The sequence below is a fragment of the Clavelina lepadiformis genome, chromosome 6 (assembly GCF_947623445.1).
Source record: "Clavelina lepadiformis chromosome 6, kaClaLepa1.1, whole genome shotgun sequence".
NCBI classification, from domain to species: Eukaryota; Metazoa; Chordata; class Ascidiacea; order Aplousobranchia; family Clavelinidae; genus Clavelina; species Clavelina lepadiformis.
Window position 1 is genome coordinate 1,355,735 of NC_135245.1, and position 14,979 is coordinate 1,370,713.

General features: G+C 38.8%; 2 protein-coding genes across 2 annotated transcripts; one reads left to right on the plus strand and one right to left on the minus strand.

Annotated features, from left to right (window-relative positions):
- Positions 1-219: 219 nt before the first annotated feature.
- On the plus strand, positions 220-5,771 carry LOC143462958 (uncharacterized). The gene is made up of 3 exons (XM_076961285.1): positions 220-445; positions 2,925-3,483; positions 3,832-5,771. Exons 1-3 carry the CDS (start codon positions 322-324, stop codon positions 5,000-5,002), a joined length of 1,854 nt encoding a protein of 617 aa, XP_076817400.1. The 5' UTR covers positions 220-321; the 3' UTR covers positions 5,003-5,771.
- Positions 5,772-6,253: 482 nt separating this feature from the next.
- On the minus strand, positions 6,254-14,022 carry LOC143461970 (uncharacterized). The gene is made up of 18 exons (XM_076959937.1): positions 13,648-14,022; positions 12,660-12,838; positions 11,634-11,746; positions 10,984-11,099; positions 10,659-10,767; positions 10,246-10,419; positions 10,077-10,154; positions 9,860-10,002; positions 9,718-9,784; positions 9,389-9,556; positions 8,958-9,110; positions 8,539-8,688; positions 8,297-8,439; positions 7,895-8,083; positions 7,355-7,480; positions 7,115-7,169; positions 6,897-7,037; positions 6,254-6,823 (listed from the first exon to the last, which is right to left on the minus strand). Exons 1-18 carry the CDS (start codon positions 13,761-13,763, stop codon positions 6,776-6,778), a joined length of 2,268 nt encoding a protein of 755 aa, XP_076816052.1. The 5' UTR covers positions 13,764-14,022; the 3' UTR covers positions 6,254-6,775.
- Between the last annotated feature and the right edge of the window lie 957 nt (positions 14,023-14,979).

The window sequence follows — 14,979 nt, forward strand, 5'->3', positions numbered from 1 at the left end:
TAATAGGCGCATTTTAGCCTCGGGCGCGTTTACAAACAATAGACGCCCACGGCTCGGTATGCCTTACCGAAGATTGTTTTGTTGCTTGTGCTGAGAATAGTTTACTGTGAGTTCTTAGTACAGGTTGTTTATTGTGGTTTAGGCGAGTTCTTTGCAGTTTTTTTGACAAAGCCTAACATATATATTGCACAACATAGCAGCGTAAATCAGACACTTACATGAAAGCTAAAATCGTAACAAAAAACCTGATAGTGACAGGACTTTCTTTTTTAGCCTTTCAAATTAGCCAAAAAAGTTAATGATTTAATCTGCCATTGCAGCATGAAGCTGTGGTTATCTACAGTATCTGTGGTTTTACTGCTCATCTGGCCTGTGAGTTTGGAACAAACTGTGAGCACAACACAACCTTCGAATCAACCAAACCCACTTCCAATTGCATCTACCGGTATGTTTATGTTCTTTGTGTGTCTAGGCCTATAGTCATAAAAAATGAATGATATCTTTAGCAGAGTCAGATAATTTAATCGTTGGTTAAGTCAGGCTACCGTTGCATCAGCACAGTACGTCCAATTCCACATTTTTCAATCAAATACGGTTACTCGTCTCTCGTCAAAGCGTATCTTGTTATACGAAAGGTCAAGTGATATCTCGATTTCAGAGATTACGAAAAGTATGCGATTTCAAGGCTGACAACATGGTTATTGGTCAGCCGGGTCAGTATACAAGCGCACAAGCTAGTACAGTATAGAATTCTAGCTTGTGATCTAGTGTAGAAGCGCACAACCACAGGATACCTTTCTATACTAGAGTACCAGACCGCAGCAATCTAATATGTGACGTCATCTGGCTGTGCACTTGTATAATAGACCCGGTCAGCCTACCTTTAGTAAAAGTTCAAGCAACATACGTGACATGGTTAAATCACTCGACTAGTAGCCTACATTTTCAAACACCTTCGTGCTTGCAGCAAACAACACAGTTCTAGAAAGGAAGGCCATGCTCACGAACGTTGGCTTGAGCAGACAATTTCCATAGAGACGGTTATGCAAGGTCAAACATTTAATGTTAAAACAATGTAACACTATAATGACAATATATCATTGCGTACGTCAATGCCCAATAAACCGTCAAATTTTATTGCATTTTGTAGAATGTAGAGGTTTATCTGCGTAACTAATTCAAGCCTGAGACAGCTGTCCAACGCCATCCTTTGTGTATTATATTATTTCGGTGTGAGTATACATGTGCGAAGTCTCATTAGTCATTAGTCATTACGCTCCAGCCCATTTACCGTTATCTTATATAATTAGACCGTGATGGTCACGTGATCGTAATGATAACCATTCCAGATAGAACTCGATAGTTTATAGTTAAATCACAATTTGCATAGAACTATATGGGCTAAAATACTTAATTTCCAAAGATAGAATATCGGAGTATAACAATAGATCGATTTTGATGAATCTTTCCGTATTACGACAGCTAACTTCCTGTTATTATCATCATCGAGGCGCAATGTGGCAACGAATAGAACGAGAGGCCAAATACAATTTAGGATAGGACAAATTTTAGGATTTTTTGTCTCGTAAACAACTATTTGGCTGTTGATAAACCCTAAACGTGGAAAATAGGCAAAACATAAATTTTATTTACAATTCCTGGCACGGTTGCGCATCCGGTTTTGTTTAATTGATTGTGGGTGAACCAGCTGTGTCAGCGTTTATGCGTTGTTTCAGTGAATACAGTAGAGAATTGATTGATAGTTTAATCGGCCTTTTACTGGGAGGGCCTGGCCCTTCCGTTTCTAAAAATCAAACACGCTAAGAATTTGGTGACAAAACTCGAGCGTCGTTGTGATAGATTTTGCATTCCAGCTCACTCACTATGAAAAAGGTTCAGCAAATGCTGAACTGATCTTACCTATACGCGCCCAGTTTCTGCAACGACTTGTATATGTGACACGTTGTCAATTGCTATTTGGATGTTAGTAAATCTACTGCATAAAGCACGATTACGAAATTCTAAATCACTTAACAGTATATCTATGAGCTTTTTCTATCCAACCCGAAACCTTTTGTGCGGGAATAAAGCGGAAAACTCCATTTACGTGTGTTGCTGTGGGCGAATTTGTAATAGGGTTTTATATTTTTAACACAAACCCGACCCAAAAAGTCCGGTCCGAGTTGCAACTCTGTGCACGGTATCGATTATGAGACAACTCTGGCGCGCAAAATCTAGGACTGACATCAACAGCAGCATGCGAGTGTGGAGCAGTGTCCCAGACCGCGGACCATGTACTATTTGACTGTGGCATTATTATTGGCTCTACCAACACTGCGCGAAGCCTCACGATTCTAGACAAGGAGATGAAGAGCAGGCTCCAATATCTGATCAAGAACATTTGATGAGCTTATACGCAGTACGCAAGAAGAAGATGTCACCTACTCATATCCACCCACACTACTGTCTACTGGACTTCTACCTACTGTGAGAAACGCATTGGATTGTCGCCCATCACAGACATACTCTGTTTGGATGCAGATCCATGCATTGCAAGATCTTCATGGTCGTGTCGCTAGGTCATGTTTGACTGTAGATTTTACACATGACGTCATAATGTCTATATATTTTCATGAAAGAAGGCGAGCGCTATGTTGTCCAGCTTGCCTATACATAGTTATACCACATCGGTGCATTTTATACTTGTAGGTTAGAGAACTACGTTGATCCCCTCCAGTTAATAGTTTTTTTTGCATTACCATAACTAGTCTACTGTAACTAATATTTTCCGCTTCTGACTTAGAGTTCAAGTTTTCAAACAAGGATAAGTTTCTTTACTTAATATTTTTATTTAGTTTTCCGTTGTTTGTTGTGTCACAAATGTGCTTTGTTTGATTTTGAACTATTCCTGTTACTTTTAATAGATGCAAGCACGCCACCTGACGACTGCAATCTCCACCGCGGAAGAACTATTTCAAATAGGACGGAATCGAATCTTTGCTGCAATTTAGTATTTGAGAGATTCGCTGAAACGTGGCACGACGAATCGGATTACTTGACAGAATTCTTGGAAACTTTGAGAATCTGGGATTGCGCCCAATTTGCCTCGGAGTGCGCGAATCGTACTTTCGGGTTTAATTCTTTCACAGATCTCGTCTACGAACGCGCGTGCGACAGGAATGTCTTCCTTGGTCGCTGTTTGGAATCAACAAAAGAAGTTCTCAAGAGGCGGGGGATTGAGAACGCCTCCGCTTACAGTCCGACTCTTCTCCGGTCAGTTCACTTTACCGAATCCGAACTTTCCGAACCTTGCGTTCAGGTTGGGCTTTATGACGCAATCACGCAGGAAAGGGGGAGCGGGTTCGGATACTTCCACGAGATGAAAAGAGTTTTCCTTCCGTTTTGTGGGATCGTCTGGTGTGGCGTCGACGCCAGAAGCGTTCACGAGAGGACCATCTCCGCCAGAACCTGCATGACACACAGGTAGGCTAATTGTAGGAACATGTAGGTTATGCCAAAACTTCTTGCCCGGTGCAATTGTATAATGGCTGGTTTGATACTTGTCATGTCTGTGTGCAATGTTTCTCAGTTTCTGCAGCAGCTGGTTGGTGCTCGACGATGCCTCTGTTTGAATCTATACTTTAATTCCATTTATTTGATTCTTGTCTGTAGTGATCCGTTTTCTTTATTGTCAAGTGAACTCAGTTCTAATTTCAGATTTATTATTATTATTATTATCATTTTCATTTTTGAAAATATTTTATAATAATCAAAATTTAGTTAAAATTAGAAATTATTTGCTGTTGCATAAATTATGTATTTTGTATTTAGATGTCAGACCAACGTTACAGTGGTAATGGCATTTTGTGGAATACTTGCTATTGTCAACGTCATAATGAATCTTACCGTGCTAGTGGTGATGTTTCGATCCAAGAAGCTGAGATGCAGCCAGGGTGTATACAGGATTTCGCTAGCGTTTGCTGATCTTATTGCTGGGGCTATTATTTACCCCACTTTTGCTAACAATTTGGCCAAAATAACAGCAAGCAGGGAGTCCATGGGGCCAGCATATAACCAGAGACAAAACATCCAAAATGGAACGTTCGATTCGGTACCCCATTTACCGGGGGGGAATGTATGGGCTCATCTGGATGGGCCTTACTTGAAGTTTGTAGGTTTTTTCACCTCCATGTATCTCACGGTGACCATCTACACACTTTTTACAGCTTGTGTGGATAGATTCGAGTATGTTCGCATCTCGCTCCGTTCTTCCAAAGAGCACCAGAAGAGAGCGGCCCTTATATCGGTGACTTGCGTCTGGTCGGTTGCGATCGTCATCTCCATCATTCCCTTCTTCGTGGATGAATACACTCTCATCGCATCCGTCATGGTTCTCGCATCCGGACCCTCCGCGATCTACATCTACCTTTTCGCATTCTTCCTCCCAATCCTTGTCATGTGGGCCGTTTCCATGGCGACCTGTTGCTGTTCGCGGATGAGGAGAGAACAGATTGTCAAGGATGGAACGGAGGGATCGGTACACTCCCAGCTGAAGGAGGAGCTTCGAAAGACGTACACCCTCAACGTTATGGTCGGCGTCTTCACCATCAACCTCATCATTGGATGCATTGCAGCCGCAGGATCCTACTTCACCGATGGGATCGAATTTAGCGATCCCTTCTCTTTGGTTGTGGAGAACGCTGCCATGTTAGCTTCTCTGGAGTTGGTTGCGATCATGTTTCTCGTCTTCAACAGCCTTTGTAACTTCCCGATCTACTACATCCGTGATGCTGACTTTCGGGCAGAGTGCTGGAAGGTTTTTAGGATCTGTGTTCCGTGTCGTGGATCTGAGAGGAAAGGAGGAATATCGGGAACACAGTTGCGATTCTCTTCATCAACTATGATCCAAGAGTTCCCGGATTCTCTTGACATGTCTTCTTCATCCAGTAAAGATCTTCCAGGATCGATTGATGTGATTAAACCGTGCACATTTCCTCTTTGAGCGTCAAAGGTTGAAGAGCTCAGTAAGGCTGAAGCTATTTCACCTGAAAAACCTTTGTTTTGTTGATTTGATCACTAATTAAAACAAGAAATTTTAGCAGTTTGACTCACAATTATTCAGTTCCGTTTTTAGTTATTATCAGTTGTATTGTTCGTAAGTTCATTTAAATTTTTAACCGTTTTAAACGTCATCATGACCTTTATTGTTTATCACTTCTAATATATTGGTTTTAAACCAATTGGGTTTCTGCTGGCTGAGAAGACCGAGCAACGTTGCTCCACTGGAACCAAATATCTTGGTTTCTTGGAGACTTCATAGATTAGCTCGTGTAACCATTACTGTTACTAACCATCAAAGCAAATTTTTGCCGTTTTAGAAGACGCTTGGCAATAAGATAAAATACTTGTCGGGGTTTATATATGACTCAACTGTGCGTTAATAAGCACTTGCTTAATTACTATTGCTTGGATGACGCTCAGTCTATATTCTGATTTGACGAGCTGGTGCGTTGTTACTTTTCTCTGCACTCAAGTCGTCCGCAGTCGTTTCCTGCCTTGCTGTATAGTTCATCATTCTACTTGTTTGTTTTGAACTGAAGCCTTGTTCTAACGCTCAGTATGACCTACACTCACTAATACCAACTACTTCATACTATATAATGCAGTTTGACTGGACGAACTATATTCCGACCACTAGCTAGCTATATTTTCTTACTAACCGACTAGCTACGTGACCTACTCATCGTGAAATTAAAGTTCCATCAAAATAATATTAGAGTGGTTTTCATTAATCTTCAGTTCACCTTCGATGGACAGCGCTTACCACTAGCTGGAGCTATAGGGTTTGTTTTATATTTGACCTTTTGTAAAAAACATATTTGCTACGCGATTTTGTTATGTTAATCTTTATCTTCGGACTGGAGGAAAGTCTTTGCACGAGTTTAACCCGGCGATGATTCCTCATCTCTCGAGCTCCGGTCACCGAGCTAGCTTTTGTGCGGGTTCCGTTTGACACACATTTTGTATTTTATGTTGCCTGAACTTAACTGTTTACCAGGTCCACTGAACAGGAGCAAACATCGATAATCACTTTCCCAAACGCATTACAGCGGTAGCTCTACCAGGTATAGAACATAAGCCGTATTTATTGCGAGCCCAGTGCTCTAGCAACTCCGCTTCCGAGCCCATTATAAAACTGACTGCAAAACTTTAGTAGCAGACTAAGATCATTCATGCGGAACGGGAAATAAATTCGGGTAAATTTTATTACCAAAATGAAAAATGATGTTTTTACACTATTTAACGGTGGCGACATTGTAAGCGCGAAATACGACGCAAGCAAAAAACTCTATTGCTGTAATGCTCGCGCCGATGTGGTGATACGTGATACAGGACTGTACAGTTAATACGTGATTTAGGTGTAAATGGGTCTACAAAGTGCAGAAAATCTTTGCAAAAAATACTGAAATATGTAAACAGAAAATGTGTGCACAAACAAGAAATAATAATTGCATAAAAAAGTTTTCGCGGTAATTTTTTGAATATTTTTAAAGATAAAACCAGGTAAAAATCATTTTTTTAGTGAAGCACACACAAAAGTACCCAAAGACATCGCAAAGTCGATAATAACCTTCAAAACACTTTTCTTGGTTTTGAGAAGATCCATAAAAAACCGCAGTATTTGCATCCGCAGAAGAAGGCACAGAATCGTAGCCTGCACAGTAGAAGGAGAGCGCGAGTGTTCTAAAGTCATAGATTTCGTTTCAAAGTTCGTCTACACGTGATTATTCAATCCCTTTATGAAGCTACTCGAACGGAGAAGCTGAAACCAACAGAAAGATTCGGTTAGAATTGAAGTTTACAACAAAGATGTTAAAAACAGGGATTCTACTTACGTCATTTTCAGTTCTTAGCTGTTTCACCCTTCCCTGCAAATGACAAAGAAGTTTGACCGTGCTAGTATCGTTCGTGTGCTGGGTTTGGTGCGAGGTATGTGTTGTCGCGGCGCCTGTGCCGTTGCAGTATCTGTCCGGTTCCTGGAATTGTAAAAGTTGAGTGGAGCTACAGAATGAGAAAAATACTTACTGTGTCATTGGAAAGCTAGAAAGCCTACCTGTTGGCTGTGGGAATGTTTTACCAGTTGCTCGGTTCTATGCTGGGACAACTTCCTAAAACACATAAAGATGAGTTCATAGGAAAGTCAAGTAACAAAAGGTTTTAAAATGAAGCACCAGTGTCGCTTTGTAATCACAATGGGGGTTGGATTGTTATTCTAATACCCTATAAACCCAACTTGAAAAATTCCCTTCATGTTGAAACACAATTAAGCCCATTGTTATTTTGAACCACAGACCTCTCTACTTGGAGTTGAAGCTCTTGTTGAAATTTTTCAGCCAACCTCTCAGCAGTGAGGTCCTTCCACTCATTCATATTAAGCTGTAGCTGTTGCAACTCATCGTCTTTTTCTTTCAATTTTTCCCTGCAATTAATAATTTAAACACACTTAGAGTTTCGAAGTGCTAGTAACTTTGTGCTGCTTTCAGGATGTCTATAAATGGCAACAGCTAATTAAGAATCGGTTTCTGTGTGAGATATTTTTGTACGATATTGTGCATGGTCATAGTGACTCTCTTTCTCTTATTGTCATCTTTATGACAAACACATAAAAATCGATTAGTTGGAATGATGGAAAACGTCTCATTGTTGGAATAATCTTGTCAGAAATGGAATACTTTTCAAGAATGAGCCGCACTTAACAATAGAACCTTAGAACATCATTAAATATTAACGTGTGAGCATTATCACAACGCTGTCTAGTTCCTACTCAAACATTCCCGCGTTCAAAACTCTATTGTGTTGAGATTGATATACAGCGAGTTCTCACAGCGCCAACCTTAGCATTTTCGCTTCTTCTGATGCGATGCTGACGTCACTATTGCTCCGCAAAGTTGAGATATAATCCGGTCGTTTCTTGACGTCACGTCGTAGCCTGGTGACCTCACAGGTCATTTCATTCGACGAACGACAAACCAATTCGACTGTATCTTGCAGCTCACATATTGACTTCTTTATACTAAGTTGGCTGCGAATGCATAAGAAGACAATATCACTGGCAATTGTGCATCAGCAACGTGTTAGAAGGTAGCCAAGTGCTTGAGTGTATGTGTGAGGCTGTATGCCTATTAAGGCAGTCCAAAGCCTTAATAAGTCAACGTGATCCATTTGAAGGAGACGACGACCTATTGCAAAATTGATACTACACCAATTGAAGTAGAATCACACGTTTATGAAATACCTTTGCGCTGTAAATGAGTTTCGAGCTTTGTTGTATAGCGGTTGAATTGAATGCAGGATGAGTGAAAGCTTATGGCATTCATCGGAGATTGAAGAAGAAATGCATTGGTCCTTGTGATCTGTGTCAGCTTTGTAGTCTTTTAACTGTAAGCAACACCATGTACTGTAACAGGTCAAAATGCTAAAGCGATAATAAATTTAAAGTAACATGTTTGCTTTTACAGCACACAGTTAGAGGCCGACCTTTGACACAATGATTGCAAGTTCAGATTCGAGTTCCCCAATCTTTTCTTCAAGGTCACGGTTTCTTGCGCTCAGGTCATTTTCTCTCTTCTTATGAGTATCGTTGATCTCATTTTCCCTTTTTCTTGCGTCGAGCTCCAACTGAGAATTCTAAAGCAAGAGAGATTTATGATTAAATTGAAGAGGTTACATAAGCAAAATTTTACACAGATTCATAATGGATGACTTATTTCCGTCTGGGGTAGACAGTGATGATTACAATAAGGTAGAAAATATATGCAAATGCCAAAGCTACATTGAAACTATGCCTAAATATTAAGCACGTGTTGTGTAATGTATCATTTTGGCGGAAACAATTATGGATAATATATAAGGTACGTCATAATGTTTATTCTAAGATTCACACATAATAACACCACCTTTGCAAAGGCTTGAGATAACTCCTCCTTCAGGTTTTCAATCTTGCTCTTGAGAAGTTCGGTGGTTGATTTGTTGTCGTTCTGGATTTTCATCTGTTCCATCAACCTCTCTTTCTCCTTGACATCAAGCTCATCGTTGAAATCTTGTAATTTCTGATGAAACGAAGCACGAGAGACAAAAATATTAACTTTTCTTGCATATTTCTGGCAGATAGCATTATACACCGGCGCGTGAACAAGCAAGTTTTTATCAGTTAAATAGCTTTTGAATGCTCTGCTTCAAGGGAGCACCTAGAGCTGCAGCCTCCACAACCCTTCTGAGCCGGTTTCGAAATGAGAGAGAGAGACGGAGAGGGAGAAAGAGACGGAGAGAGAGAAATGAGAGAGAGAGAGACGGAGAGGGTGTTTTGTTTCAGGAAATCGGGGCTTACCTGGGTGAGCGAAAGAACATCGTTGTACAATTTTTTATTTTCCTCCACAAGCACATTTATTGTGTTTTGCTGATCTTCTTTTTCTTCGCCTGTTCTCCGAGATATTTCATCAACTACCTTCATCTTCTCATCCCAATTCTTTCTTGCTCTCACAAGGTTCTCCTCCGCCTACAGATCATCAGAATTGGTGGAAAAAGATACTCGTTTACTAAACCGTATACCTACATATTAATAATTTATTGCAATGATATAGTTTTTAAATAAGTAAAATCATGTGAATTGTGTTCATGTTTAGTTAGTTCATTACAGTTTATTCTCTGTCAACTCACAGTTTGATTTGCTTGCTTTATTTCTTCTTCAAGCTTCAGCTTCAAATCTTCAATCTCTCTTCGCTGCCTGTATTGTAGTATTTTGACATTGCAGTTAGTGTTTTATGACAGTCGTCTCCGTGCCATGAGAATGGTGCCATACCTTGATGAGATGTCGTTAAGCTGCTTTATTTCAATTTCTTTCTTTCTTAATTCTTCTTCCAGAGCGTTCTGTTGCTTTAGAGTCTTTTCTTCAGTAGCCAAGATTTGCTTAACACCAGGTTCTTTACCATGTAGCGGCTCAATCTGATTGCCGTAAATTATTTCAATTGCAGCCAAAAAGGAAATGATTTTGACTGCAAAAGCTACGAGGTACATACCTTTACTTTTAAGCTTTCTATAATTTCGTCTTTTTCTGCCAGTTTTTCATCATAATAATGTTGGGCTTCTTCCAGTTTCTAAACAGGACAAACGTTTCTCTCAAATCACCATCGGTAGAAAAAATCAACTTTTCAACGAAAAATATGCGAAAATTTCATCTGTCCTCACCTCTTCTATGTCCTCAAGTTGTTGTCGAGATTTTTTTCTTTGCTGAAAGAGCGCTGTTTTGGATGAGTGAAGAGCTCTTTCCAGCTCTTGTCGCTCCTGGATGCTTGTACGAGATGCCTCTCCTCTTCTTATGCGAGCTTTCAATTCATCTCTTTCCTTGATGACTTTCTCCAACTTATTGTGGTATTATTGCATTATTGTAAAACGAAGGTTTTAAAAGACACAAAGTAAAGAAATTCTTTCAGTTTTATTAAATATTTCCATGTATATAAATGATTTCTTGGTGCATCAGCTGGTCTAATAATCGCTTATGCAAGATCTTCCAACTAAATTGTAGTTACTAACCCATAACAGAGAGTATATGAAGGAATAATCTCATAAGTAATATTGTTATCAGTGAAGATGCAGATCACCTCTTCCTCGAATCCACAGAAGCACTGGGTGTCATCTGCCCCATCGTCTATGGTCAGGTTCACTTCCTCCACTTCACAGAAGGATTGGTTCTCAACCTCCGGCTCTGGACTGTCGTGCAATACCGATGTTAAACATATTTCCTCGCAGTAAGCAATTAAACTTGGAAAATAACTTATTTGAAAATATTCATAGGTTTGTTTCAATATAACGGATGCTTCACGCACACAATAGTATGTGAATCAGACACAGTACTGCTGCATGTAACGTATTCCATAGGATATGTGCAAGTTAAACGCTATCAACAAAATTGTGCCACTTTCAAACCATTTGACAGTTTTCTCTTCCAAAACTGGGGTTGGTAGACCGGGGTTAGATTTGTTTAATGTTGTGTTCTGTGATTCTTCTGTATTGTCTTCATTTGGTTTGACATCACTTCCATTCTGCACAACACAAGTCAACCTTTCTTCAAGCCAATAGAACATTAGATAAGGACAAATAACTAGAAACTATGAAGAAATGCAGTAGCCAAGCCCATACCAAAACGGCCTTTGAAGGGTAAGCTACATGATAAACATTCCTTTCATATTCTAGCACTGCATGATCAGGTTACATAGCTGACATTACTCCTATTGTTTGTGTAAATATGACACGTGTCTTGGTAGAAAATAATGTAATACGTGTAATATGATCTGGATTCCACCGACAGAAGAATAGGATAATCAAAACTGCTAAGTAATACTCGAGCAAGGGTCATATGAAAGGACACCCAGTTTTTGGACATATGGAAATATTAACCTTTCAAAGATTATTCCAAATTAATATCCCAGTTTATTTTCTATTAATTGAGATCTTTTGGAATATTATAGATGTATATGTTACACACCTGTGGATCTGTTTTATTTCCGGTGTTATCTAGTATATACACTATACAGTATATAAAAGTGTTTGGTACAGGTCAACATAACATGTCTTACCTCTTTCAACATACGGCGGAGTTGGTTGATGTCATCATCGTAAAGTTGCAGAAGATCTGTTCGTTTTGCGTGGTAGGTCTTCTTTTCTTGAGGCTCCTTTTCAGGAATTGCTTCTGCAAACACAAAAATACCATTAAGTTACTTTGAAACAGGTTATTGATGGCTTGATCTAGTGCTTTTCAACCTTTCTCGTCCCAACCCAAACTTTAAGCATTCAAAATCTGGATGATTCAACTTACAACAAAACTTAAAAATTCCTTTAACAATTTTGAACCTTTGCTGATAAATTTTGAGTTTTTAAGTCCATTTTTAGGCACCAATGTTGGAACGCTGGGTATCTTCCTCACAGCGCCTTTAGTTCAATTGTTTTGTGTAATTTAGATAGTAACAAGTTATGTGTTTGATGTCCTGGTAAACAAACTATTTATCAATTCATTTTTTTCCTTTGCCATAAACCATGCTAGCCCTGATGATTGATGAAACATAACAGCAATGATGAAGCATGGTAAACTAGGGCAGGAAAATGTGGCTAGATCCCAGCAGCTAAAATGTGCATCATGGCGATATATAAGATAACAAACAAACAATTTTGTTATCAGTGGTCACCGGCTCGTAAACTGCATTTTGCTGCTGGCTTTGTGATGTCATGCTGTTGCTTTATTTTGCAAGAATGATTTGGCTTTCGTTTGGCAGCCTGTTATTATTTTGTTACGTACAAATATCATGTGGGACACTTGACTTATATTACTGAATAAGTAAGTGACAAGAAAAACGAAGTGGTGCAAACACTGACACTTTTTTCTTTACTTCTTCAAACTATTGTGCTTCATGCAATGAATCACTTAACCTCAATCTAACTCATGGAATATAATTTAGGAATCCTTTGCTTCTATGCATGGCAACCCATCAAAATCACTTTGTGACCCATTTTGGATCCTGTGAACCAGCTCCTGGGAAACTCTGCCTCAACCCATGAAAGAGTGAAATGACAACAACTGAGAGTAATGAAGGTAAATTTAAACCTACCAAAGGATGAATTGTGGGTGAGTTGAAGTGTGGGTTTCTCGGAGGGTTCTTTTCTTCCGATATTCGCTGTTTTCTCTTCAGGAGGAGACTTTGTGCGAGGAAAGTCGAGATACTTTCGTAGAATGTTGATGCTCTCCACATCTGTTCCAGGATCGTCGTTCACATCGGTGTAATCATGACTGAAAATAGAAAAAGAATTATTCCTTCATTGCTAATACTTTTGAGAATTGGCAAAATGATAATTCCAGTTGCAGAAACATCATATTAAATTTTTGGAAAATATTTTGGGTCTCTAGGCTCATTGCTTTTGCACATAGAGGCTTCAATGAAAAAAAATGATGATGTGATGATGATGATGATAGAAAAGAAGTTATGACATAAGAAGTCTACAACACTTAATGCAGATGTGGGAGTACAACATTTGATAAAATGGCACATATATGCATGTGGTATAAATGTAAACATATTACCCATAATTTCTGAAGTACAGTATATATTTACAAAAGATAAGGTGTTATAACTTATGTTACAACTTTGGTTCAAATTTTGCAGTCTCGAGTTTAGCGTAAGTTGTTTGACTTATAAGCAACAATTACTAAATTAACGGCTACAAAACTTCAAGCTAACAGTCGTGCTTCAAGGCTTTCTTCAGTCGAATGAGCCATCGCCTAGCTAAAAGTCGTGCAAAGACTGGAAAACTAAAAATGAAAAGTGCGGTGTGCAAAAATGCTCAGACACAATTACACAGCAGGCTAATGTACACAGTTTGACTTATTCAATCTTTAAATCAATTGAAAATTGAGTGCACAGAAGTTGTGTCCAAGATATTAAGTGCAAAATAACGCACCACGAGTGCGGCATTGAAGCTCATGAAAAGCAGTATTAAGTGCGGCTATGCCAAACTCTGCAGTCTGGTCGCAGTGAAAGACATGTAACTTAAAACTTTTAGATTATCGGGTAGCAACAAATGCAATTATGAGTTACTTACTGCGTTACTGAGCTTGTCACTCTTGTGAGTTTGGCATCAATTTCGTCTAATATTCTATCGGTTGAGTCGAACGATTTCTTGTAATAATCAGTGCGATATCTTGAAAAATCCGCCATTCCAACGACGAAAACCGTCAAAGACAATTCGTTCGACAACGTTTACAATAAAAAAATTCAAGCGAGCTTCTTTGCATCAGTTTCAGTTAAACAACTGGTTGGTTACGTGGGTCTGCATATCTGTTACATGATTACATGCCGTACTTTCCAAACTAGCTTATGCTTACAAAATGGTCCTCGGCGTTGGGTTGTTGGATACGAAGCTCTCTTATCGCTTTCTGTTGCTCCGTTAAAGTTTAAAATAAATCATATAATTAAAAGAAAAACAAATTATTAAAAGAACGCTAAGAAGCAGAAATAAGAGCTAAAGTTTTAACAAACTATTAAAAATATTTTATAGTTAATTTATATTTTTTGGTTTAATTGTAAAACATAGTGAAATGTTTGATTGTTTTTAAAAACATTTTTAATTATATGAAATAAAGATATTAATCATCAGAATTTTCAGCGAAAACCAATCAATCAATCAATCAGTTTATTTTTCACTATAGGACGAATAAACAGTGCTAGTTGTTAATAACACGTATGATAAAGTCTAGAAAGCTTAAAATGTGCTTGAAAATGTGGATGACAGGCCTATTGACTGGCTGATGACTACTAGCACGGCCACTAAACCTCAGGACAAGTTTTCCTCAGCTCACTTTCTTTCTCTTGTCTAAGAGATAAATTTTTACAGCTAATTTTCTGATTTCATGTCAATTATCTATGAATCCTTTAACAGTTTGCAATCGGAAATGGCTGCTTTGTTATAGTTTTGGCTAGCTATTATAACTAAAGGGATGTGGCCGACTCATCAAAAAAAAAACTTGCGTTTATGAAGTGCGCTTTCGGAGTAAATTTTCCTTTGTGTTACCAATCATATACTTGTGGCATAGACACCTTAAATAGAAGGACTAGTAACTCGCACTCTCGGGTTACGGAACTTGGGTCCCAATCACAGATACTAGTGCGCCGTCACAGATTCTCAGGTGTGCCGCGAATCTTTTGAATTTTGGAAAAGAACTGTATAAATATTTAAAATAAGGCATGCAGACAAGCATATGTGACTTTAAAGCTTTCTAACTGCTTCAATAGCTGATAAATAAGCACATGTGACGATGAAACCAATTATAGGCTATGGCAATGCCGATAGAGTAGGGTAATTTTTTAAAGCAACTTTTCTTTTTTTCTATTTCATAATCGGAACAAAGTTTTTTCAGGGGTCTCTGTTAATAAC